Genomic DNA, 25,582 nt, shown 5'->3' with positions numbered 1-25,582 from the left:
GGGAGCGCCCGAGCGACCTCGGAGCATCGCCCCCCCCCAAACCGGAGGCGCTCGGGGGGGGGGAGCGGCAGGGCTCGGGGCTGCTCGGGCGGGCTGGGCCCCGCTCCCTTCCATCCCGTCCTCGCATGGAGGACGCCGACTCGGCGGCCAAGCGGCTGGGCTTAGCGGAGGCGGTGGCGGCCGCGGTGGCAGCGGCGGCGGCAGAACCCGAGCGGCAGCAACCGCAAAGCTCGGAGGGGAAGGCGGAACGGCGGGAGGAGGTGACGGCCGTGACCGTGATGGCGGCGGACGCCGAGCACATCGAGATGGGCACCGAGCCGCTGCCCAGCGCCGACGAGGCCGCCGCGTTCGCAGGTCAGCGCGGGCCGCACTGCGCATGCGCCGCTCACCTCAGCGCAGCCCGCGCTCCGCGCTGCCCGGGGCCGCCTCAGTACGGGCAGCGCCGCCTTCTCGCTTCTTTCACCGCGCTGAGAGACCAGCAGCGGCCCGCCCGAAGTCACTGTGGCCCTGTGTGCAAAATTTCCGTTCAAAAGTCATATCAAAACGCAGCCACGCGTTGGTCGCTGGGTCAGGTGTAAGGCGGAGCCTAAAAATGCTCAGTTTGTTCTGCTCTTCTGCCCGTTCCCTGCTTTAATAAAAAGAGAATGGTTCTAGAATAAATAAACATTTTCCCCCTTAGTTCATCACAGGTTAAGCTTTGCTCAACCCAAAGCCTGACAGAGAACAGTAATTAATATTTGCACTGACTGACACTCAATGGGAAAAAGAGGGAATGTACTTCTATGGGGTTCACATACTGGGTCTGCTTTGCTTCATTTCTATTTTGCATTCCAGAAGTCACCACAGTAACAGTGGCCAACGTTGGTGCCTCTGCAGACAACGTGTTCACCACATCCGTGGCAAATGCAGCATCCATTTCGGGACACGTGCTGGTAAGTCAGCCCTTCGTCCAGGAGCCTTGAAGCACCGTGACTTCATTGGCGTGCACACAAGGTCAGAACGTGTGTATGCTGCAAGGCTTTGAGCCACAGAGCCATCAGATGAGGCACCTGCAGTGCTTTCCCTTTGTCTTTTCTGTGCCATTCTACCCATGTACGTGCACTCCGTCATGGAGCTGATGACCTGGGATGTGTAACCTTTCGACGTGGTTGGCTGAAAGCTCAAAAATATACTTGCTAACTAATGGTGTCTTAGGGTATCTTTCAGAGGTCTGCAGGAGTACTCATTTATTTATTTTTTCCTTTATTTCTTCTGTAGTCTGGGAGAACGGCCCTCCAAATTGGGGACAGCTTGAATACTGAGAAAGCCACTCTCATAGTTGTTCACACAGACGGCAGCATTGTGGAAACCACGGGGCTGAAGGGGCCGTCAGCACCCCTCACACCAGGTATAAGGCAATCTGAGAGTCCTTCTCCAGCTTCCTCTTTGCTTTATTTGTGTGACTGAAAAACAAGAGAAACATCACACACATGACGTGAAATTGCATTGTACAGTCTGTCCCCTCTTAACATACTGCTTTTTCATTTGTTGCATGCCTTCCTAATCCACCCCCAAAAGCAAATCGATTCTAGTATTGATAATAAAAGCCTGGAACTAGGAGATTAATACCTGGGTTCTTTATAAAGAGCCCTTTGGCTGAGATGGTTTTGTCTTCATTCAGGCCTTTTGCTGATTAATTTAAAATCTAATTAAAATTTAATTGTGACTGTAGCTGGTGACCTTCATCACCAAGGTTGTTCCCAGCTGCCTGGCAGTCCCCGTTTTGCCCACGAGATGGCATGACAAGCCTTTTGCAGGCAATTACGCATTGCACGTTGTCCTGTAGGAAGTGATCCAGCCAGCTGCAAGTTACAGCCTGAGTGTTAAACGTGCGTTAAAAGCCTGTTTTCTACTGCTCTATTTCCAGCCATTTTCAGAGTGTTACTTTATGTTATACTTCTTGAGGCTGGCAGGGCAGACCCATGGCTCTAGCTTACATCAAGCATCTGTTCCAAGCAATTTTCTTGTGGCATGCTGACCACGGGACGCATTTGGCCCAGCCAAACTACGTGTGAAGATGTTGTCACTGTGCCTTTTGGTTGCTGTCATCTTCCTTTTTTTTTTTTTTTCTTTTCCCCAAAGGACCGCAATCTCCTCCTACCCCTTTAGCAACTGTCCAAGAAAAAACTGGAACCAAGTATAACTGGGACCCATCTGTGTATGACAACGAGCTCCCAGTGAGGTGCCGGAACATCAGTGGGATTCTGTACAAAAACAGACTCGGCTCAGGTAAAAACAGCCTTTTGTGTGAGGAAGATGGCTCCTTCTTCACTTACTGCACTTTCTTTTTGATCAGATTGCCTTTAAAGGCCAATCATGAAGAAAATAAGTATGTTTTCCTAGTTAGCATAGTCCCATGGATATTACTGTTCTCTTCCCTTTTGCTTCCTTGTTCTTTATTCAGAGGCTTTTAATCTGTGAAGATACAGCCTGCTGTACAGTGAGTCTTCCCAATAGTAGGCTGACTCTTCCAATGTTCTTTTTGTGGACCTCTGAGAAGTATACCCTTGTCTCTACAAAGCTCTGCAGAATCCCTGCTGGATTGGAAAGTAGAGAGCTTGTCTTCTAATGAGCCTCCTTAGCTGTCTTAGCCTCTCTCTTCATTTTTATCTCTGAGGGAAAGCTGAAGAAGCCGTTGCAGAAACTGTCAGCAAGCCTGACTGCATAGCACAGCGTTTGCTTTGTGGAAAGAGTTTACTTTGTGACCAGATGGATTAGAAATTTTTGCAAAAATTATGGAAAGGTTTAAATTTGTGGTAGGATAAGAAAGACTTATCCTACATGTGAATGAGTAATATTTTCTAGCCTACAGAATAGCCTACGTAGCCTATTCCGATTCACAGAATTGGAATTCACTTCACGCACAGTCATTGTCACAGCCAGGCTAAGAAACAGGCATGCTTATCCTTCAGCGATGGGAAGCAGCAGATGAGCAGGTTGGGTAGTTGCTGTACATTACTTGCTGTTTTGCTCAGTAATTTCATAGAGTCACAGAATACCCTGAGTTAGAAGGGACTCACAAGGATCATCAAGTCCAACTTGCCATTCACCAGAGCCTGCAGAGCTCTGGGGCTGCTCTCCCTCCTTTGCTCCCCACTCTGTACACAGAGCAGAGGACTGCCTTGTTCTAGGAGCAGAATCTGGCACATATGCGTGTTAAACTTCATGCAGCTCGTCATTGCCCACCCCCTCTCAATATTCCTTAGAAAAATTGAAAAGTAATCCTTAGCCTTTACTAATGCTTTTATTTTTTTGTTCTTAATACAGGAGGCCGTGGTAGGTGCATTAAGCAAGGGGACAACTGGTACAGCCCCACTGAATTTGAAGCTATGGCAGGACGAGCCAGCAGCAAAGACTGGAAGAGGAGCATTCGCTATGCTGGGAGGCCCTTGCAGTGCCTTATTCACGTAAGGTTACGTTTATTTTCTTCTGTCTGCTGGAAGGGGCAGGGCAGAGTGCCCTGCAGTCTGAGCTGTGTTCAGAGTTGTGTGCGGGGTGAAGGAGAAGCAACTTATTGATTTGGTTGAGGGGAACTGGCCTTTCTTTTATTGTATAGGGCCCCCCAGAAGGGAATTAGTGTTTATTTCTCCCTGGGAGCTGCCAGAATCTTTGAGCAGAGCACAGTCTTGCTCTCGCTGCTTTTGGCGCCTGATGTTGAATTTGTAATCTTCCAATTTCAGGATGGGATTTTAAATCCTCACGCTGCCTCTTGTACTTGTGCTGCCTGCTGCGATGACATGACTCTGGTGAGTTGTAGGTTTTATATCCATTAGTTTAAAAACAATTCATCAACCAAGCTGCCACAGCCATCTGTGAGCAGGTCGGGAGTGTCCTAGAAACACTGACAAGTACTGAGTGTTTCCATATTAGGCTGCTTGCTTTTTTCTAAAATGATGCTAGAGTTGTTAAGCAGCAGTGTTTAACTTCACTTCAAGCACTGTTTTGTACTCTTCTGCTGTGAACTGGATGGTTTCCTTGTTGTCTAGACCTGAATCCGTATGCTCCCCATCTTCTTTCACTCTTATTTCTTTTCTTCAACCCCTTGGATCAGTAGTGAAGGATTTGCCCAGTTCTTGTCTTCTCATAACAGTGGGAAAAGACTGAATCTGAGTGCAGCTTTTTTAATCATAGAGGCTTTTTGGTTTGCAGGTCCAAGAGAAACTTTTCTGGTCTATTGTTACAAATCTACCGTGGGAATACTTACTGCTTAATTGTAGCTGCATCTGGAGAGGTTGGAGTGAACAAATATTCCCCTAAGAGGTGCCTCAGCTGATGTCTTTTTCTCCTTTTTTTCCCCTAGAGTGGACCTATTCGACTTTTTGTACCATATAAACGACGAAAAAAAGAAAATGAAATGTCTGCAAATCCAGTCAAGAAGGAATCCTCCAAAAATATCACTCTGCTTCCTGCCACAGCTGCTACTACATGTAGGTTCTTTGCTCCTGGTAAAAATGGCCGAGCTAGATACCTTTTTGTATTACCAGGGGTCAACTGAGAAAAATGTATTATCTCTTGGTGCTTCCTTTTCTATATCCTTTAATATCTGGTGGGGCCATGTGGTAAGATTTGTGCTATTGAAATACATGGAAAAGTAGACGCTGAGCAACTGTAATGAAATCCACAGTCTGGAAGCCGTTAGTGAAAGAGGCAGAAGGTGATGCTTTCATCTGTAGGCTCCTCTCTGGCGTTCAGGACTCGCTTTGTCACTTCATGTTTTTGAAGTCAAACCATCTGTGTGAGAACAGAAATTAATTTGCAGGCTGGTCCAACTCACAGGTTCCCTGTCACATTCTTGTCCTCCTGTTCTCATCATCTGGACAATAACATTACAAAGTGAGCTGAGGAGAAAGCAACAGGAATACAAAAAAGAACTGAGCAAGCCAAGTGTAAGATTAGATTACTAGCAACAGCAGGAGGAGAAATGCATAAGGATTCTGCAGAGATTTTGTTGCTTCCATTCCCCAAAACAGTTTTAGTCTGTACTGTTTTGTGAACATGTGCTGCTGGGGACTGCATGCTTGCTTGTGCTAACATTGGGAGGGAGCAGCACTGCTTGTCTTGTTGGCAGCCACATCTTTCCTCAGAAACAAAAATGTAGCCTCAGTGTCTTAGAACTGAACTGTTTGTAAAGAGGTTTTTCAGGCTGAGCAGTGCTCCACAGCATCAGCCCCTTAGTGGTGCTGGACTAACCCAGCTTAAAAAGGGTTTTAAACACGTTGGAGCTGCACTGCTACTTTCATCCAGATGTGCTTTGTGACTTGTTCCCTGCACTGGCCAAGCATGGCTATATCACTCCGGGTACATGGACAGTTGAACCTGTCCAGTAAACAAACTGTCATGGAATTAGCTGTAATCCAAGGGGTTTTTGAATTAATTTTCAAGCAGTAGGAGCCATTCTTCTTAAAATTCTGTAGTATATTAGGGCCAGCGATGTCTTGAGAAGCCGTGCAGGGCTTTTATTCCCATTTCTGATGTTAGTGGCCTTGGGGGGGATACAAACTTGGCTGTCACATCCTGTTGACTGATCTGTGAGTTCTGTGACTTTGGGAGCAGGGATCTCAGCAGCTAGACAGCCGAGGCCTGAGCAGTGAGTGCTGATTATGAAAGTGCTTCTGCTATTTCCAGTCACCGTGACTCCTTCTGGACAGATCACTACCTCTGGTGCTCTCACCTTTGACCGCACGTCGACCGTGGAAGCCACAGCAATTATCTCAGAAAGTCCAGCCCAGGGGGATGTTTTCACAGGAGCCACTGGTAAGGATTGGGCTGCATGCCTGCTTGACATCCATGAGAAGGTAGGAAAAAAAGAAGCCTCTTGTATGCTGCATGAAGGATTTTAATTTTAAAAGCTTACACAGATGCTGTACATAACCTGCTGTCACAAGAGAAGTTTGAATGTCTCGTCCAGATGCTGCAGCTGCTTATGTACACCTCTGTTGATTTCTTCAGTTTTATGGTTATCTCTGTGTTTTTTTGGCTTTTTTTTTTGCTACTTGTTCATCCTGAAATACTGCCCAAAAAAGTGTTTAAACCGAGTGGAAAACACTGAATATATGCTAGAAAATAGCAGAATAAATCAAAGAAAATAGAAATGCTTTCCATAAATTTCAGCTCTTTCAGTCTCATTCCTGTATGTGGCTGTGGGTTCTGCAGGAGCAGCTGAGAGAGCTAGCATCCTCTGAGAATAGTAGCTTGAAGTCCTTCTATCAGTGTAAAATAAAGTGTGTGAGGAGATTGGCAATAATCTTTGCAGAAGCCTTGAAATCAGTGCACAGTTGCTTTGCTTGGTGTCCACGTGAAATCCTGCTGCTGGTTCTCATCTGCAACCTCTGGAATTACCACAGAGAATAGGAACCTGAAGAAAACGTGAAAACAAAAAGCCAATCCAAATTGGCGAAAGAAGTTTCAGACACGCGTGAAAGCTGTGCCATGCAGTGATCTGTAATGCTGCTGTTCTCCTGCAGTTCAGGATACCAACGTCCAGCAGCCGTGCCGGGTCACCCACCCAGAGCCTCACTACCCGACTTACCAGGACAACTGTCAGATTTCACCTTTCCCTGAAGCTGCGCTGCCGACGTCTCATCCCAAAATCGGTATGCTCTGTGTCCCTAGTGTTAGTCACAATTAGCAGTGCCTGGATTTAGGTGGTAACCTTCTTTTCCAGCAAGAGGTAGAGATTGAGCCAGGAATAAACTTTAATTTTTTCCTTATGAGTTTCACAGTTAAGATTTGGATGAAGAGATTTTTCTTCCCCCGTGCTTTAGGCGCTCTGTTATTGACATTTTGATTTGTTGGTTCTTACTTGTGATCTTGTTTCCTAAATGTTGTTTCCTGCTCAGAAGCTGCCTTTCAGAAGGCTTTTGCTTCGAAGATTTTGTCGCTGCTTGGGTGCTGTGGGTGGGTATGTATTTAATCTTCGATCCAAGAAAGCCATCTCCTCACTTAGATTTAAAGCCAGACTGTAGGAGCCTTTCTGAAAATTTCCACATCTATTTTTGAATCCACTAGCTTAAGGTGGAGGCAGTTTGGAGCAGGTTTGCTGTGCTACTCTTGTGTCCCATGTCAGTTTTCCACGTGTTACTGCTGACACTTGTGCTGGAATGATAGAAGCTGGTTAACGAAGGCGATGGGAGTCTGCCCTGCTGCAGGCAGGTTGCTGTAAAAAAGAAAAGATGATACAAGAAGCAACGTGCAAATCCTTTCAGTAGGACAGGATACATTGATGTTCAGGTCAATATCTCTTCAGATGTAATTAAATCACGTGAACTTAATGATCTTTCATTTTCTTACTTACACAGAGCAGCACAATGCATTCCTGCTCTGTCCAGAATGCAATCTTGTTGGTTTTAAGCCTCACTCAGCTCTTGATGCTATTAATTAAACATTGATTATTTTTCATCCATGAAACAAAGATCATTACTTTTTCTTGGCTGATACAGCTCTGCTAAAATGCATAGTCAGAAGTAATTCCTGTTAGATAAGTTATCAAATACTGTGCTGTGATGAATACTCTTCTGAAAATGCAGCAGAGGAAACCATTCTTCTGCAAACAGTTACTGATAAAAGACCGATTTATCTTGACTCATACAGAAGTGCAAATAGTTCTATGCCAATTCATGGGAATGGAGCAAAATTACTGTTTTAATTAAGGGCCGTTGAGTGTGGAATATCAGCTCACCTGTATGATGAATCTTCAGTGCTGTCTGAAAACTTTGCACATCCCACACACAGTGACAGTACAGTGCTTTTGGACTTATTCCCTTATCTCCTGTGGATTCTTTCAATTTGCATGAGTATTTATTGCTAAGAGTTTCATTTTGGAAAATCAAACCCAGTAAAGCCAGATGAAATTTGTTCCTGGATTTGTTAACTGATGTGAGCTGGAACTGCGTGCTGTTGGAATCCTAGATCCAGGTTTTCTGGTGCAGTCTTTGGAAAATGGAGGACTGCAGAGCCACAGTAAGAGAGGGGCTCAGGGCTAAGCAAGGAAAGTGTGATTAGGTACCAGGAGAGGAGGTCACATTTTTTCTGGTGGCTTCCTGCTTGATAACACTCAGTCTGTAGTTACTGGCAGGGCCACGGTCAGGTGTGAAAAAACAAAGGCTGCAGCACCTCACTAGTTTGGGGGTCTTTTAATGTGACTTTTTATATGCTTAAGGAGAACTACTGCTGGGTTTCTTTAACATTCATCTTCGTATCTGTGTCATTCTAGATGATACAAGAGAAAACAAATGAAGGAGTCCAAAGAGATTACAGCAGTGGAGGATTTCTTTTTAGGAGCATCCAAACTGGTGGTTTTGGAGACTGCACGTTCGTGTCATACATGTAATCTGGAGTAATGATAACTGTCTTGGTTTTATCCCAGTTGTCAGCCACAGTTATTGTAAGATCAGAGTTCAGGAAGTGTTAGGTGTGAACCTTGCAACAAAACAAAGCAAGAAAATCACTTTATGGAAACGCAGTGGAAACCCATGGAAACCCTAATTGTTTGTATTTTATGTTCCTTTTTTTGTGCTCAGTGTTGACCCCAATCCCTGCCCTGTCGGTGCCCCCCCAGACCCCCACCAAAGCCATATCCCCAGCTGTGGTGAACGGGCTGGAAGTGACGGAGCAGCGGAGCTGGCTCTACTTGGAAGAGATGGTCAACTCGCTGCTCAACACGGCGCAGCAGCTCAAGTCTCTCATCGAGCAGGCCAAGCAGGCCAGCTCCTCCTTCCGTGAGGCCGCTGTCACACAAGCCAAGATTCAAGCTGATGTGGAGAGAAAAGAGGTAATTACGCTGCAGGAGGTGAGATGGGGCATCTTTTTGGCAGAGTGCTGGAGGTCTTTTCCAATTGTAATGATTCTGTGATTTTATGGGTTGTACCCCACTTTTTTCCACTGGGTAACTTCTGGTAACCCTTATAAATTGTTTCTTAATGTCTTGAGAGCAGAGAAAAAGGTAAGTTATTCCTGCAGTAGAAAAAGGAGTAGAGTATCTGGGATTCCAGCAGCTGTGGGTAGCAGTAATATCAGTTGTTTGTTGTTACGAGTCCTGAGCTCTGCTATCAGACACTCATACACTTAGGAGGCATGGTTTGCCGTGTGTCCTGGTATCGGGAAGATCGTGAGTGTTCAGCCCTGCAGTGGCTGCTTTCATTCTCTCAAGTGAACAGGGCTATCAGATAGGCTTTTGATGGCCTGAAGAGGCAGAGAGGTAATAAGAGCAGCAAGCTGTGGAATTTATTGGGAAGATTACCAGCAAAATTTAGAGCTGTCCCACTGAGCATTGTGCAAGCGAAGCTGATCTCTCTTGTGTCCTGTGATAAGTAAGACTGCAAGGCCAGCTGGCATGATGAGCGTGTTGGCTTTTACCCAGCAGCCCTTTTCTACTCAGTAGGGAATTATCTGCCAGGTCTGCCCTGTTCTCTCCTTCTTTTCTCCTTTTTTTAATGCACAGTAGAGACCCTAGGTTCCTCTTAACACCTAACTCCATGCGCTGCTGAATGCATTCTCATTCTCCCAGATTCCCAGCTGCTGCTGTGATTTTGAGAGAGGCTGGAGAGGGGCAATGTACTGTGAGACTCTGCCCTTGTTGACAGCTGAGGAACTTTCCCTTTCTGTGCAGGGCACTATTTGCTGTTACATTATTGCTAATGTCAGCTTTCCACTGCATTCATAGCAGGAGTGTGCAGCAGGAGGCCATGAAGAAATGTGTGTGGGAAGATTTTGCTGAGAACCCTATGACATTCCCTGCAGCAGCTTTGATGTTCTTTGCCATGTTGTCACTGCTGAACTCTTCTGTACACTGCATCCCTGATGTGCAAGAGTGTGAGACTCTGGGAGTCTCATTCTCCCTTGCCTTCAGTCTGGATAGACTGTATATTCATGCTGCTGCCCAGATTAGGGCTGCGGAAAGCTTAGTAGATTGTGGGACAGCACAAAAGCTTTGACATTTTATAGATAGACATCTTACTTTAACTTTACCCTCTGCTCTTCCAGTTTACATGCTGTCATCCCCTCTGTTTATCCTTACGGAGCTTTCTCAAAGCAGTGTTTCAGAGTCCATTCTTCTCACCCTCTGATCCAAATCCTGCTCACTTCAGTGTGTATCTTCTTGCCTCATGAACAGGAGTTAGAATCACTCCTCAGTATTGATCTTTAAGTGCTGACTTCACAAGGCAAGGATGACCACATGCTTATTTCTGGAGGAAGTCCTTTTCCCTGTAACTGTGAATTCCTAATTACTCTCTTCATGAGTCTTATCCCTCTTATTTTATCATGGGTTCCCCCTTGATCACAACGTTACATTTTAAAATGTCCAAATAATAGTTTTCAGGCTTGCTGCTGTGTGCCAGCAGCTGGGCAATCCTGCAGGTAGCTATTCTAATCCATTCCAGTGTGTTCCATGTTTTTTGAAAAATGAGTTTTCTGGGTACACACCTGGCACTGCAAGCAGTTGCAGTAAATGCTGAATAATCTCCTGTCTGCTTTTGTGTTGGTCAGAGTTGTTTTTCCAATTCTGTGAAAACTTCTGTGGTTTGTAACATAATTCTCTTTTCCTTTCTGTCTCTGGTCCAGCTATTTCTTTTGTCTTTTAAGTTGTATGAGGGGTGGAAAGAGGTGTCACCTTACTTTGTGGTGTTGCTGATTTTTCTTGGACCCATTTAATACATAGTTGTGCCAGTGTGTTCCTACAAATTTAGAATTGAAAGGTTGTATGGTTATATCTGAGCTGCAGAGCAAAGGCTTTACAACAGATTAAATTATAATAGAGCTGTAGACTCAGCTCTTCCTGGAAGAGTGACTGCATACAGAGCAGGATTAATGAAATCTGTTAGTGGGAGCAAGCTTGTTCCCAATTGTATACACAAACTTCTATGCCATGACTGCAAATCATACGTATGTTTGGTTTTCATATCAGTGCAGACAGTCAGCATCCTGTTTCTTGAGGATATTGAGTTGAAGAGCATTTGATCCTGTAACTGTCTGCACCCCTCCCTGCTAAGGAGTGATGCCTTATGGCAGAAGAGCGAGGCAGAGGCTCAGGACAGCACAGCCTTTACCTGCCCTTCAGAGAAGGTGGCCCCAGGTTGTGCTCTCTAATGACAGCATTAGGTGCTTGTGGGAGTCACAGAGCTCTGAAAGGTAAGAGGTAAGGCTTTTTCCCCTGTAAGAGGTAAGTTTTCCTGGAGCAGAAGAGGCATTCGTGCTGCCTGCAGACTTTGTCGTCACCTGTGAAGTCAAAGAGCAGGCATCACTCTTTCATCCCGCTCCCACTTTCTAATGGTGTTATCAAGGACTTGTCAGTGGGGTGTTAGGAACATTCCCCTTTCCTACGAGATTTTGAAGGTGGAAATGCCAACATCATAGAGTAGCTGCAGCAGGAAGAGGATTTGATAAAAATAGCGAATGAGAACCATAACAAATAAGTGCAGCATAATTTAGAAGCATCAACAGTCACCTTTCTTTCTTAAGATGGCTTATCTAATTAATTTTGCAGATTGATCTCATTTCCAAATGCATGGTCCTACCTAGACACAGCATCTTCAAAAGCAACAGATGTGCTGAGCTGGGCAGCATTGAGTATTTAGGGTTGGGCTGCACAGAAGTGGAATATAAAAGCCTGTCTTTGTGTAAGATTAGAAAAAATATCCAAAAATACACTTGTCAGATGTGAAAGAATGGCAGACATGAGATGTTGTAATTTGGAAGTCCCCACATGTGCTCTATTGCTATTTTTTGTCCTTTTTAATTTCTCTGTGTGCCATAACAAAAGATCAGGGTAGGGTGTCTGGGTAAAAGAAGTTGTAGAAAGGCTCCAACCAGTCAAGTCCTTGAAGTATGTACAGTTTGTAACCCCAAAATATGCAGTTCCAGCATTTGTGAGAATATCTCCTTTGCGATCATTTCTTTTAAAATAGAACAGTTCCTGGAGCCTAAGGAAGAGGCTGAATAAACCTTTCATGTTGTATGTGCTGTCTGCAGCATCTCATGTGACTCTTGATGATGACAGCTCCTTAATTAACGAGCAGAGCCCTCACAGAGTTGGTTCAGACACGAAATGGGCTCTGTTTGGGAAATGTGGATGCCATAAACCTTATGCTTTCAGTGAGTAAACATGCAGCTGGTGCTCAGCCTGTGTGTGGCTTTGTGCTGGCAGGGACACCAAGAGTGTCCATCAATAACATCAATGTTATTTGGAAGTTTTGAGGAGTGGTGGTTCTAAAAGAAAACCAAGCCATAAGCTCTCCAGCTCAGTTTATCTAAAATGCATCATTACACAAAATTAAAATATCAAAATACTTGTAGGCTTTATAGAATTGCAACATTTTGCATGGGATTCACTAAGTACAGCTGCTGTGTCAGAACTCTGCGCAGCTGTTCAGAGAGAGCTCTGCTCTGTTGTAATTAAATAGCTTGTAGATGAGGATATTGGATCCTTTGGCTTCTGCTGGGATTTTGGCTTTACTGCAGTTCTTAATTAAGGGAGAAGAAAACGATTAGGAAGAGGGTGTATAGGGCAAGAAAGGCTTAGGGTCTCTTGGAAAAGATGTTTGACCACTTGTAGGATTGGCCCCAAAGGAGCAGAGTAAAGGCTGTACTTTACACGAAGATCTTTGGAAATGTAATTTCTTCTTCATTAAGCTGTTGTTTGTATCAGATAAATTTCGGAAGGGGGATCACACATGAACCCACCAAGTTCTGTGCTGTACAACACAGCTGGAGGATGCAGATCTTCAGTATAAAGATAAAAAAATCAGGGTTGAAATCTGACAAGTGTTTTAATTGCAATTGTCTTGTTGTGATGCAGTGATGCATATGCAGCCCTGTCCATTTGAAAACAAGGTGGAAGATTAAATCTGTTAACAGCTGGGCCATCTGAATTATTTTTTTAGACAGATTAGAACAGTTTGGGGCTGGAGAGCATGAAATTAATCTAAAAAGGATCGGGCACTTAAGAAAAGTAGTTCTAGTAAGCAAGTGATGACATATCCTCCAAAGCAGCTGTGGAAATGGTTGAGAGCTGGGGCTCATCAGTTTGCTGGAGATGGTTTTGCAAGAAATCTGTGTGTGTCTGGCTTGACTGTCTCTGTTCCCACTCCTTCCCCTTCTCCACAATTTCTCAACAAAGTGAGTGATTTGCACCAGAACCAGAGGGCTCAGAGATAAAAAGGAGGTAGAAGGGAGTTATGTTTCCATCAGCAAGATTCAGGGACCCAGAGCAGAGCTGAAGGGGGAGCCGTGGGTCTGACAAACATGGGGTGGCTGGACTTCTGCTTGGCTTCTCTTTGGCAATCCCACTGGAAAACAGGATAAGCCCCATTTATGAAGGATGCAGTGGACTCTGGAGCTGTGGCAGCTCTCAGAACTGGAGTCCTGCATCTTCCACCCAATGACTGTCTCTGTGCAGGTGTCACAGAGGGGCTGTAGTTGCAGGGTATATTTATGAAGAGATTTTCAAGAAATGCCATCTCACAATGCTTTGGCACATGTGCATACACTCTTCTCACCAAAAAGAAGTTTAAAAGCACTGTACAGTGCATATGCTGTCTTGGTAATAAGCTTGATCTTGCCTATTTGTCTAATCGTGGTAGAACCAGATCATAGCTCCTGCACCAAACAGCAAGAGGTTTCCCCATCTCCTCCTCCATCTCCCTGAAGAGCATTTTTATCTCAACTTTGTGTCATGGTAAAAAAGGTTCTCAACGTTGCGATTTCACAGGAGACTGAATACTGAGATGTCAGGTCATGGAGGCACTTCAGTTAAGCCTTTCATCTCCTTACGTGTTAGGTCATATCACTCCTTGATAAACCTGCTTTGCTTGAAGGTGAGGGTTTGTTTTTTTCCTTACTTTCTAACTGCTCCTCACAGAGTTTAAATCAGGTTTTGCATGTAACCAAATCGGGGCTAGTTTTGCATCCCTTTGTTTGAGCACTTTGCCTCTCAGCAGCACTGGCTGTTGAGCATGGCAGGACAAGGTGCAGGAGCACCAAGCTGGACTTGATTTTCAGCACATCCAGAGTGACTTTAAAATTCACCTTCAGAGGGCTGTTTAATGAATAAAGTGTCTGAAAGCCCTATCATGTTTTTTTAAAAGGAAGAATAGTCGTTATGTTTGATGTTGTTTTTGGAGTCTTGAGTGTGTTAATTTTGTCTTGATTTTTTTCTCCTAACCCAATCTCGTATCCTCTGGGCTGTTCCACCCCACAGGATTTTCCCATGCCTGCTGGCGGATCAGGATCACAAGGCTCAACTCGTAACTTTCCCCAGGAAGATGGCACGTGGCACTATTTCCTTGGCATTTTCCCTGGGTTTCTTTTGCTAACTTGTCACTGTCTCTTGTGGGACGCAGTTCTTTGTACACAGTGAGGCCACATGTCTTAAGATTGGATGGAGTAAGGTTTGAATAAATGTACTTAATTGACAGTTTGTTACGCCTGGCTTCTTCACCTGACTGCACTATGACACACAGTCCCTCTCCTGTAAGGGAGGAGTGGGGTTCCCTTTGGTCCTCACAGAACTGCCTCCGTACAGACCTCACTTTTCAAGCCCTTGTTGCATATGCTGGCTGTGAAATGACATGCTTGCTGTGCTTTTTCCTTGCAGCAATATCAGAACCAGTTATTTCAACAAACAGAAGATGTGGATGGGAAAACAGAAATCATCATCAAGGTAAGCTCTGGTTGAGTCGTTTTTTAGGAGGAGTCCTTAGTCTTGTTGCATTTAAAGGTCCAGAAATCATGTATTCTGTGGCTGGCCTCATCTTCTGAGCCTTCCCTGGCAGGACACATGCTCTGCTCTGGCAAAGTGTGTTCTATTTCCATGTTTTCACAGCCTCTTTTGGTCCTCTGGAAAGGTTAGTCAGTCTGAGGCAGCTCCAAGTAATGGCAATGCAGCACCAACTGGTTTTTCCTTTTTGCCCTGTAAGCTGGGTTTCAAGCCCTGTTTCGGTAGCCTCCGTTTATGGCTGTACATCAGGAACACGACTGTGGTTCAGTCACACCATCTGCTAATTGTAGGTACTGGGATGTGCTGTGAGCCAGTGGTGTGATGAGCTCGGTGCTGATCGGGGCGCCGATGACTGGGATGGTAGTGCTCAGGAGAAAAGCGAGTCTGCAGCACTGAGTTGTGCTTGTGTTGGGCACTGCACTGATGGTGCTTCTCAAGCTGAGAGAAGTTTCCTGTGCCAGACTAGCTCTGATGTGCTAATAATGTGTCAGTAACTTAACGAGCTGGGAACGGAATGTTCTGCAGCGTACTTACTTTTGTGATAAAAAAATAATCAGATTTTCATTCTTCTGAAATTTCAGCTTTCCTGCTGTGCCAATCAAGGGATGGCCAATCAAAAAAATGGAGATCAGCAAATCTCCACCTAACGATACAGGCTATGTTAATTGATGTCACCAGCCTAAGACCAAATTGCTAGACACAGAAGCATCCTTTAAAAACCAGATGTGATTTTCAATCTCTGTATGCTACCTCAACCTCTGGGTTTAAGTCTTGTGCTCCTCTTACAATCTTATGTTTACTCCTCTGCCTTCTGCTTCACTGCAGTCACCCCTCTGTTGTTGTTCCCTCTGATGTGGTCCCTTTGCTTCTTGTTTTCACAGCAGTCGTGTGTCAACTGTGGCCGTGAGGCAATGAATGAGTGCACGGGATGCCATAAAGTCAACTACTGCTCCACTTTCTGTCAGCGGAAGGTACAGGAGTGTCTTTGAGTTGCAGGTGGAGCCGTGCAGAGGGAACACATGACACTGGAGTCAGCCTGCGTGCGGGCTGAGGGCGCAACACAGGCAGGAACATGCTGTGGAGTAGGGGGTCACTGTGAGCCAGGGTGCGGTGCTGGGGTGGGTCAAACAGGTAAGGAATGGCCCCAAGATCTGCACACCCCTTCTGAAAGAGGATGTCAAAGTGTGAGTACAACCAGCAGTGAGGCGTGGGCACCTCACTGTGGAAACTGTGGGGTGAGCTTGGTGGGAGTGCTGTACAAGCCCTCCCAGCTGCTCCCTGGAAGCTGCATGCTGCTCAGTACCTCTGATCCTGTGCCACTGAAGCTGCAGTTTTCTTATTCTTCATCTTATTATTTGTACTGGTATGGATGATAGGATGAATTGAGCACACTCAAACTGTATAACTTTAAAATGGGAGGTAGAAACAGGTAAGAAGAGGAAGCTGCAAGGCTTTGTGTTGCTCATAGGTTCCTTACAAAGACCCTTGGCACCTCTTGCTTTAGAAGAGAGGATAATCTGGTTTAGCTACAGCCTCTGCGACCTGTCCAGGTTCATTCTTTGTCAACTGAACAGAGCAGCTGAAGAATTTTGACTGTTTCTTTGGCCTATACCAGAGCATAATGATGGCCATCCCTGCACAGCAGGAAGGCTGAAATTTCAGAAGAATGAATGATTGCTTCTTGCAGATAAATGACAAAATCTGCCTACTGTCCCCAAGCATCTCAAAGACAGTAATTTCACCCCATTGTTCTGTCAGTATGAAACGTGCTGGGAAATGTCACCAAGTGGTCATGTGCTGGTCTCCCTCTGAGGCAGCTTATAACTGCTCCATGAAGATTCAGCCTTTAAAGGGAGCTTACAGACGAGAGGGAGAGGAACTTCTTACACAGGCAGATAGTGATAAGAAAGGGGGTTTGTTTTTAAACTAAAAGAGGGGAGGTAAAGGTTAGATGTGAGGAGGAAATTCTTTACTCATTGGGCAGTGAGGCCCTGGCATGAGCTACCCAGAGAAGCTGCAGGTACCCCATCTCTGGGCTGTTTCTTCATGGCCTCTCCATCTGCTCTTCCCTGCAGGACTGGAAGGAGCACCAGCACATCTGTGGTGAGGCCAACGCGGTGACAGTGCAGGCTGATGATGTGCATTTGGCAGACAATGTGATGGAGAAGGTCTCTGTCTGAACACACCTACCTCTGACCCCATGGCAGTGTGGTGCAGCCGGCTGGATCGGCGGCCTGACGCAGCGGTCTGTCCTTTACGAACAAACTCATTTCTGAAAGACTTTTTCATACTGTGACAGTGTTTGCCTACTTCCAGTCCTACTGCAAACCTCTGGATAACGCAGAGACTGAGAAATCCGGATGGAAGAGGCAAACTGCAGCCTTCCATCCGGGAGCCTCCTCCAGCTTGAGGAAGCTTAGATTTTGCCAGACTGAAATCTCCACTGTGTGGATAACAAGAACCTCATCGTCTCTCTTGAGATGGATTAAGAATAGTTGCTGCAATTAGATTTGCTGTTGTTCTGTTTTCCCCATGCCTCCCTACCTCTTATTTGAAAAAAGGAATGATCCCTCATTTGGTTTATTTAATTGCCTTGAAAAAGTACAAACTCTTAATTTGCCTTTGGAAGGACTTTGTTTTGTTTTGTTTATCTGTGTTCCCTCTGTGCTGGAGAAATTTGGAACACACTGGAGCTTCTGCACTTGAATATGACTGAAAAATCACATCTTGTTCAATAAAATTTGATAAAAGCACGTGAACAAATGCAGCATGTGAGGGGTGCTTCCGCAGGGAGTTTTGCACAGAGAGGTGTTGGCTCTTAGTCTTTGCAGGACATCAGTGTGGATGTGATGTGGCAGTGGGGAGGAGCAACTCTCAGCACGGCAGCATGCCCTGACTGCAGCGCCAAAATTCGAGCAGCCCCCAGGTAAGAGTGCACAGAGAGTTCTGGCCTCTCACTGCTGCTTACTAGCTCCTAATTAAAGCATTGGTGAGCATTAAGAGGTTATTGGCTTTATTCACTACTCCAAAATGCTTTAATTAATAACATGCTGCTGTGATAACTTAGGCTATGGTTGCTATTACTAACTTTCTAGTCGTTCACTGAGATGAGTTTTCATCTTGGTGCTGAGATTGAGCACCAGTGCTGGTGGAAGGAAGGTAGCAGTGTGCCACCCTCCTCTGAAGGAAACCATTCCTTAGTGGGAAGCCAAGCATGAGCTTTGCGGGCTGAGAACAGAAATCACACACACAGTACTCTGGGGAGGAAAACAGGCAATTCTGTAGAAACCCATCGCAAGCAACGTACCCACTGTTCAAGCTTCCCCAAAGTCATTCTTCAGTATTTGCAGTCATTTCTTCTTACACGACGAGTGCCAGTTAGAAAACTCTTTAAGATAATTACTTAATGGAAAAGATGCTCTTAATTGAACCCACAACAATACAACTAATTTACTAGGTTTCTTGCCTCCATCTATTGTGCATTGAGGTTCTGACTAAAGGAAGCAGTGCGTCGTGCTGAACACCCTGTGCTGTTTGGTTTAAGCACCCATTTGTTCTCAGCTGCATCTTGCATTCTCCCCAGAGGAACATCTCTGCAGAGCAGTGCTGGGCTGGGAGAAGAGCTGTGTGTTGGTTCAGGGACAACTGCAGCTACGCAAAGACATGAGCTCAGCCATACCTCATCTGTGCTTGCCAAACCTACGTTTGTGCAGATAACTGAGCAGCAATTTATACCAGTGCAAAAAGCTCTCCAGTATCGTCACTACGCAGCTTGTGGATGAGTGTATCTAATGCTTTGGTTACAGTCTGACTTTTGTTTTTATTGCATCTTCTGATTAAGGAGATTCTGAAGAGCGTGAGTGGGACAAGAGTCCTAAATGAAGATGTGTAGGTATGACTCATGAGTGATTAAAGTTCTCTAGAAGCTTCTCATCAGGGCCCTGGCATCTGGGGGAGCTACCCCCTATAGCACACTGAACTTGTAAGACTGCATTATAATTGTTGTGGCAACGTAAGCTGTTTATTTGTTGATGATAAATTGGCGAAGCAATCGTTATCCTTAGTCGAAGAAAACCCCCAGACCTCCCAGCAAGTCTTTTATTTCTAAGCACACAAATTACCCCTTGGAAAGCAACAGTCCTGCATGAAAATCATTAGTCAGAAGATTGCCATGCTGTGCAATATCCACTGTCTTGTGGGGTCTCTTGATGTCTACATCAAGCACCGAGTGTTAAAGAAGCGGCGACGCCTGCAGCTTCCAGTGGGGGGAATATCCAAGCTGTAACCACTGCACTCACCTGCAACTCCTCGCAGTGGAGACAGGGCTGGGAACCACCGTCCTCCAGCTGCCATCCTGGAACCATCTTTCTTCTCTCCCTCCTCCCCAACAAAGACAGCAGACCTTAGGCAGAAATAGATCTTTAATGAACTATACAAAGTTATCCTGGTTGTTCCCTCCAGTTCCGTGAGCTCAGCAGAAAAGGTGCAAGACTTTGCGGAAGAAGTTCCTGAACTCGGCGTTGAAAACAGTGTAAATGATGGGGTTGACGGCACTGTTGACATAACCCAGCCAGGTGACGATGCTGGTGACTTGAGTGGGAATGGTGCAGGACTTGCAGAGAGCCCTCGTAATGTGGACCACAAAAAAAGGTGTCCAGCAGAAGAGGAAAGCACCTGGAAGGAGAAAATCAAAGAGAGAAAGCATTGTGTTAAAAAGGGTTGGAGTTAACAAACACAGAGCTACGATCTCTCCATGACAAAAATTTTGGTCAACTTCCTAAATGTTAGTGAAGAAAAGGTGTAAGTTGTGTGTCATCTTTGGGTTAGCAGGAGTCACAAAGCTGACAGCTGAAGTGAAGGTTGAATTAAAAACACCCTATGTGTGTTTTTTCCCAGGAGTGATGCTACTCTGGATCAAAGGGAGACTGAGGCACTCCCTGGACTGGGTTCAACAAAATCCTAAACCCTGTCGGACCACACGGCACGTTTCTCACCGTCCTCGACCAGCCTCTGCCACCGGCCACTCACCAACAACCACAGGCAGTACCCTCATGGCCTTCCGTTCCCGGCCGTTGATCTTGGCCCGCTTCTGACTGTGCGCCGGGTGTGGGTACTTGAGGTGTGGGTAGGAGACAGTCTGGAGCCCATTGCTCATCACATAGTCCCCAGAAAGGGGGTGCTCAGAGTGCACATAACGGTGGTACTCGTCCGGCTCCGTGCCAACCCGCTCTCTCTCAATGAAGGGTGAGGGGTGATAGAGCATTCTGTTGCCCCCGTAGATGCCACCCCTTAGCTTGGCCTTCCTGGCTTCTTCCCAGCGCCTGAGTCCTTGGAACATGGCGCAGTAGAGCACCAGCATGACAGGGCAAGGGATGAAGAAGGAGCAGATGGAGGAGTACACAATGTAGTTGTCATCCTCCAGCTGGCACAAGCTGGGGTCCCGGTTCGGGACATTGTTGAGGCCAAATATGACTGGGGATGCTACAGCAAAGGCGAATATCCACGTGGTGGAGATGAGGATCAGCTGCCGCAGGTCGACCTGTCGCCGGTTGTAGTTCAGCGGGACTGAAACAGCAATAAACCTGCCAACACAGGTGGGTCGGTGCTTGTGTGAAGGTGGCACCACTAGTAGGGTAAGGTAAGAGAATGGCAGCAGCTTGATGCTGAGACATGAGCCCTCTCCTCCGGCGTGAGGAGGAGGAAGGCACTTACCGATCCACACTGATAGCACAGAGGTTGAAGATGGAAGCTGTGCACAGCATCACATCCATGGTCATCAGGGCATCGCAGAGCACAGTGCTGAGGGACCACACGCCACCCTGAAACTTAACGACAAGATCCCTGGTCAGTAGGTGCCTCTAACATGCAGGGAAACAGCTCTGCATATACGTGTATAAAATGCCCCCGGGAGCATCCTCTGGGCAGGGCTTGTCCCCTGACTTCTGCTCCTGTGTTCCTGAGGTACATCTGTACCCTGTGCCGGGTACCAGGAGGCCAGCACTACTGGCCAGGGACCAAACCAAAGGCTTCTTCTCCCAGCTGTGGCCCCGAGCAGCACCACTGGACTGAAGGTTTCCAGTTGTGCTGTGTTTCTGAACCAGCCTTTGAGACAGCTCTGTCTGGCGCTCCAGCAGAGATATTAGGGTTGAAATTCCCTCAGGGCTCTTCCTGCTTGAAGCACAGTCTTTCTAAGTCTGGTCCAAGCACTTTGTGTCTCCCTGTGCTCTTTGGCTGTCTAGAGACCTGTGCAAACTTGAGGTTTTTGACATTCATGGTCCTCCCCATTCGCATTTCCAGGAGCAGGCACTCTCCCGGATTAGTATCAGTCAGCACTGATGTCACACACAGGATTATGATTAGTGGAGCTGCAAAGCCAAAGGAGACTCTGGAGAAACTGTTGGGCTATTTTTATACACCCATCTCCTTGAGAGGCCCCATCAGCTTCCAGAAGAACACTGGAGTCATACCTGGGAGTTTCATTTGGGCTTTTCTCTAGGGCAGATCAGCTGCTTCAAGCAGAATTTGGGAGCTGAATCCTGAAACACAACCCTCACATTTTTTACCAAAGCTTCACCAGGATCCTGTCCAGTTTCATTGGAGAAAATTTGACTCTGGGCTGTGGTGTTCAAAACCCATTTGTGGTTTCATGGAATGAATGGGTTCTGAACAGGCCCTGAGCTGCCGACCTGCAGCACCTCCCAAGAACTTCCAAGAGCTTTCGCTGTGGAGCTCGCGTTGGGCGCCCTGAAAGTTGAGCACTCCCACAAAATGTGCCTGGAATCCCTCTGGTGGAGGAGTGACTTTGGATTAGAGGCAGAGCTGGCTTTGCTTGGTCATGTGGCCGAATGGTACCTCATTACAGCAGGTTGCAGAAGATTAGCCCATCAAGGTACACAGTGTAAAGCTTTACGGATCACAAACAGCTCAAGCCGCCTTTAACAAGTGCTCCAGAACAACTCTAATTTTTTTTACCCCCCCCCCCCCCCCACATTCTTTGCTTTTTTTGCATGAGACCCTCTATTTTTTTTCCCAGTAGTGCTGGTGCTGAGAAGAGACAGCCAGGCAGTTGCACAGCAAAGCATGCAAGCTGTCTTCCTTACCAAAATAAAACAAAGCTGCAAATATAACCCCATGAGCCAGCCTATGTCTTTTGTAAGGCATTCTCTGCACAGATCTGGCAAGGTTTTACTCTTATTTCATCTGATAAAAATACATGCTTCTCTCTGTTGCCGCACAGGAGCTTCATAGCTGTCCTCTTGCCAGCCCTGTGAGGTGGCTCAATGGAAGCACACGAAGAGGACTTTGGTGGGGATGGCATCCAAAATACAATGCTCAGAAAGTAGCAGGCTGCAAACATTAGGAGGTTGTAGAATCTTAACATTGCTAAGGTTGGAAAAGACCTCTAAGATCCCTCACCCACCCCCACCCTGTCCCTCAGTGCCACATCTCCACGTTCTTGGAACTCCTCTGGGACAGTGACTCTACCACGCTTTTGGCAGCCTGTACCAATGCATCACCACTCTTTCGGGGGAGAATTTTTCCCTAATATCTGACCTGAGATGGCCAGCTGGATTTCCAGGTACCTGCCTACCATCAGCAAGGCTGACGGAACCATCAGTTCAAGGGTGTAACACAAAGAAAGTGCTGATCTGAAGAGCTCGAGCCTGCTGAGAAGGATGTGGCACCAGCAATAATCCTGGTGTGTGAGTGCAAAGTCTACTACATCTGATTCCATAAGTTTCCTGAGTGTCCAGAGGAAGCTGACTGCCTCTGCTTCTGCTCTGCGGGCAGAGTGCCTGCTGGAGAGAATCATCTTCTCCGACCTGTAGAGGTGCAGGGTAAGAGTGCAGAGCTGCTAAAACTGTCTCCTCTTTTTTGTAAATGCTTACACAGATCTTAGTGGCAAAGATGTTTACATAACTGTACCTCGCACAGCTCCTGCCAGCAGCTTCCTGGCTCGGCCCCATTTCATGGCTCAGGCAAGGATTAGGGAAGGAGCTGAGCAGGGCGAAGCAGGTAGGAGGCACAGCTACAGCTGAGCAGCATGACTGTAGACTGAAAGCTCAGTTTCCCATGCTGGTTGGAAGATCAGAGCTGACCAAGGACAGCGATGTTTGGATTGAGGGAAGACGAGCTTCATCACATCCATTTCAACACCCCCAAGTATTAACCTGGGCTGGTTATTTACTTAAGGCAGGTAAAGACACCGAAGGATTACAGCACAGAACTGATAGTTTTGAACAGGTACTGAAGTGAGTGCACTTAAAGGAGCATTGTTGCTAAGGCACAGGCAGGGCAGCTCAAGCTCCTAAAGCTCACCCAGGGCTGACCACCCATCCTGAGCATTCAGCAAGTGTCTGTCATCCCCAGGGAGACATCCACAATGCTCTGGCCAGCTGGAAATGCTTCTCAGGGGCACAGCAGGGTATGTCAGCTGGGGACAGGAAAGGGGAAAGGGGAAGGGAAGAGAAAGAGAAGGGCAGAAGAAGGGCAGAAACCCAATCAGCAAGAAATAGCTAAGAAGAATGATAAAACACAGAGGCTTCCTAAGGACCAAAATTGAGACATGCAGGGAAAAGCAAATGCACCCAGCCCAAGCAGTATGGCGGGGCTCTTCTTGGTGCAGGGGAAAGAGGGGGGAATCTCTTACACTCCTGTTTGTCACTGGTCCTTATGGGTCCCTAGCAGAACGTGTGCCTCTAGAAGAGCTCTGGGGAGACAGGTCACAATGTCCCAACAAATCCTAGGACTAGGTAGAGGGACTAAAAGTATCCTAAGCTCTAATCCACTGCCTTCCTCACTTAAGAAAATATAGGCCCAGCCCTGGTGTAGCAGAGGAGAGGAGACACTCATGCTGGGACACAGCCAGCGTGATCCTGTGCTGGCCTTCAGGGACAGGAACACCACTCTGCCACATGACAGCCCCGTCCATCCCTTAGGAAGCTCTTACAAATCCTATGGCAATGAAAAATCACACTTTCAGGAAAGTTAACTGACAGCCATCCTGAGCCTGCAGGTACAGCTTTCTGGGGCTGCTCCCTCTGCATGGCATTACACCTCTGCTCTTCCCACATCTGAAAAGAGGTCCTCTGTCTTCTACACTCCCAGCTACTGCAAGAATAGGTGCAAAAAGTCAGCTCTTTTGGCCTATGGGTGCTATCCTCCATTTGTCTGAGGACTGATAGAGTTTCGATGGGAGCAGGGAGAGCCACGTGCAGGTCCAACAAACCCCTCTGAAATAGCAGGTTGGGCCAGGAAGAGGAGCAACAAATCTCCCTGCAATCTCAAAGCATCATCAGTCCTCAGGCAGAATCAATTTATTTCTATTTCACAACAAGATGCAAAACCACTCAGGAGCACCTGAATTGCACACTCCTACCTCTCGCTCCTGCTTCCCTTTCCCTCAGCTGTCGTGGTCTCGGAGGGGAGCAGGTTTCAGAGGTGACTCCAAGCCTGCCAAACAGAGCACACCAGCCAGGAGGAATCAAACAGGAAGCCACCAAAGCCACTTCAAGGGTGACCACATCTCTAAAGAGGCAGCATCCCCTCCTCAACTTGTCACAGCAATCTGCTACCTGGCTAAAGATCTCCTCACAGCAGCCAGAATACAGCATGGGAGCTCACCATCTCTTCCTAAACATTGGCTGATGGCAAATTGGGATGCTCGCAGTGCAGCGGCTCCCAGAGCAGATATCCCAGGGCACTGGGGCTTGGGGAATTTGGGGATCAGGACATTTGGGGCTTGGGGTTTGGGAGCTTGGGACATTTGGGGCACTGGGTCTCGGGACCTTGTGGGCATCAGGGGGGCATCCGGGGCAGCCAGGACAAGGGGGAGTAGCCGTACTTGTGCAGAGCCAACTGCTGTCACCTCCAGCGGTCCAGGACGCCAGCAGGGATGGCAGAACCGCCCGCCCCCCTCCCCCGTTCCCTCGGCCGCCCCCCGAGCATCTCTCACCTCGGAGTAGACGTAGAGGGGCAGGACGAGGAGGGCGAGCAGCAGGTCGGCGACGGCGAGGCTGACAATGAAATAGTTGGTGGTGGTCTTGAGCGCCCGCTCCGTGCACACGCTGAGGCACACCAGCCCGTTGCCCCCGACGATCAGCAGGATGAGAACGATGCCCAGCACCAGGGCGGCGATGTTGTGGCCGGCCGGAGGAGGAGGAGGAGGAGGCGGCGGAGCGGTGCCGTTGCACGGGGCGGCCCCGGCGCTGCCGTTCCCCATGGCGCCGGGGCATGGAGCCGCCGAGCCGCCGCCTCCCCGGCTCAGCCCCCCGCGGCGGGGAGAAGCGAAGGCGCTCCGCCGGCTCCGAACTTTGCGAGGTGATGGGAGGAGCCTCCCCCGTGCCGCCCCGGGACAGTAAGCGGCTCACCGGGATAAGGCGGGGGGGGGAAGGGAGTGACGAAGGGAGGCTGTGAGATCCGTTCCAGCCCAGCCGTGCCGTGTTTGTGTGCTTCGAACACAGCCGTCTCCCTTGTCATGAGCCTGGCTGCGCTGATGGGAGTTAGGAAATAGCGGAGGCATCGGTCCCACAAGCGCTGCGCTGCGAATACGGCGGTGGATCAAAGCGCTGTCGGATCTTAGCAAAGCCTTGACAAAGCTAGAGGAGAAAAAAACACACACACACAAACCGACAGGTCTTCAAGTAGAAAATTGTTTCAAGTTAGCCCGAACTGAAGATTTTGCCCAGGAGATTCAAAGCACTGGTACCAACGGTGATGAGAGAAATCATTGCTCTGATCTCCAAGAGCATTTGAAGGACTGTGAAGACTCTGGAAGTGCAGAAAATGGCAAACGCTACCTCTTTTTAAATGGAGAGAGTCAGGAGATCA

The 25,582-nt window shown here is 47.3% G+C and overlaps 2 protein-coding genes across 5 annotated transcripts; one reads left to right on the top strand and one right to left on the bottom strand.

Annotated features, from left to right (window-relative positions):
• Positions 1 to 125: 125 nt before the first annotated feature.
• DEAF1 (DEAF1 transcription factor) lies at positions 126 to 17,509 on the top strand. 3 transcript variants are annotated; one of them, XM_048949593.1, is made up of 13 exons: positions 126 to 354; positions 835 to 932; positions 1,258 to 1,387; positions 2,122 to 2,268; positions 3,307 to 3,446; positions 3,720 to 3,785; positions 4,340 to 4,466; positions 5,665 to 5,793; positions 6,504 to 6,632; positions 8,559 to 8,809; positions 14,630 to 14,695; positions 15,637 to 15,723; positions 16,828 to 17,509. In XM_048949593.1, exons 1-13 carry the CDS (start codon positions 126 to 128, stop codon positions 16,930 to 16,932), a joined length of 1,704 nt encoding a protein of 567 aa, XP_048805550.1. In that variant the 3' UTR covers positions 16,933 to 17,509. The 3 variants fall into 3 exon arrangements, with proteins under 3 accessions (XP_048805550.1, XP_048805549.1, XP_048805551.1); XM_048949592.1 differs by having other exon boundaries at positions 15,634 to 15,723; XM_048949594.1 differs by having other exon boundaries at positions 15,637 to 16,943.
• Positions 17,510 to 18,761: 1,252 nt separating this feature from the next.
• DRD4 (dopamine receptor D4) lies at positions 18,762 to 25,064 on the bottom strand. Of its 2 annotated transcripts, none has more exons than XM_048949386.1 (4): positions 24,708 to 25,064; positions 20,465 to 20,577; positions 19,781 to 20,334; positions 18,762 to 19,426 (listed from the first exon to the last, which is right to left on the bottom strand). In XM_048949386.1, exons 1-4 carry the CDS (start codon positions 24,972 to 24,974, stop codon positions 19,224 to 19,226), a joined length of 1,137 nt encoding a protein of 378 aa, XP_048805343.1. In that variant the 5' UTR covers positions 24,975 to 25,064; the 3' UTR covers positions 18,762 to 19,223. The 2 variants fall into 2 exon arrangements, with proteins under 2 accessions (XP_048805343.1, XP_048805344.1); XM_048949387.1 differs by having other exon boundaries at positions 20,465 to 20,571.
• Between the last annotated feature and the right edge of the window lie 518 nt (positions 25,065 to 25,582).

The sequence above is a fragment of the Lagopus muta genome, chromosome 6, assembly GCF_023343835.1.
Source record: "Lagopus muta isolate bLagMut1 chromosome 6, bLagMut1 primary, whole genome shotgun sequence".
In the NCBI taxonomy this organism is placed as follows: domain Eukaryota; kingdom Metazoa; phylum Chordata; class Aves; order Galliformes; family Phasianidae; genus Lagopus; species Lagopus muta.
The sequence above is the reverse complement of the archived record's forward strand: the minus strand, read 5'-3'. Positions and strand labels throughout refer to the sequence as shown.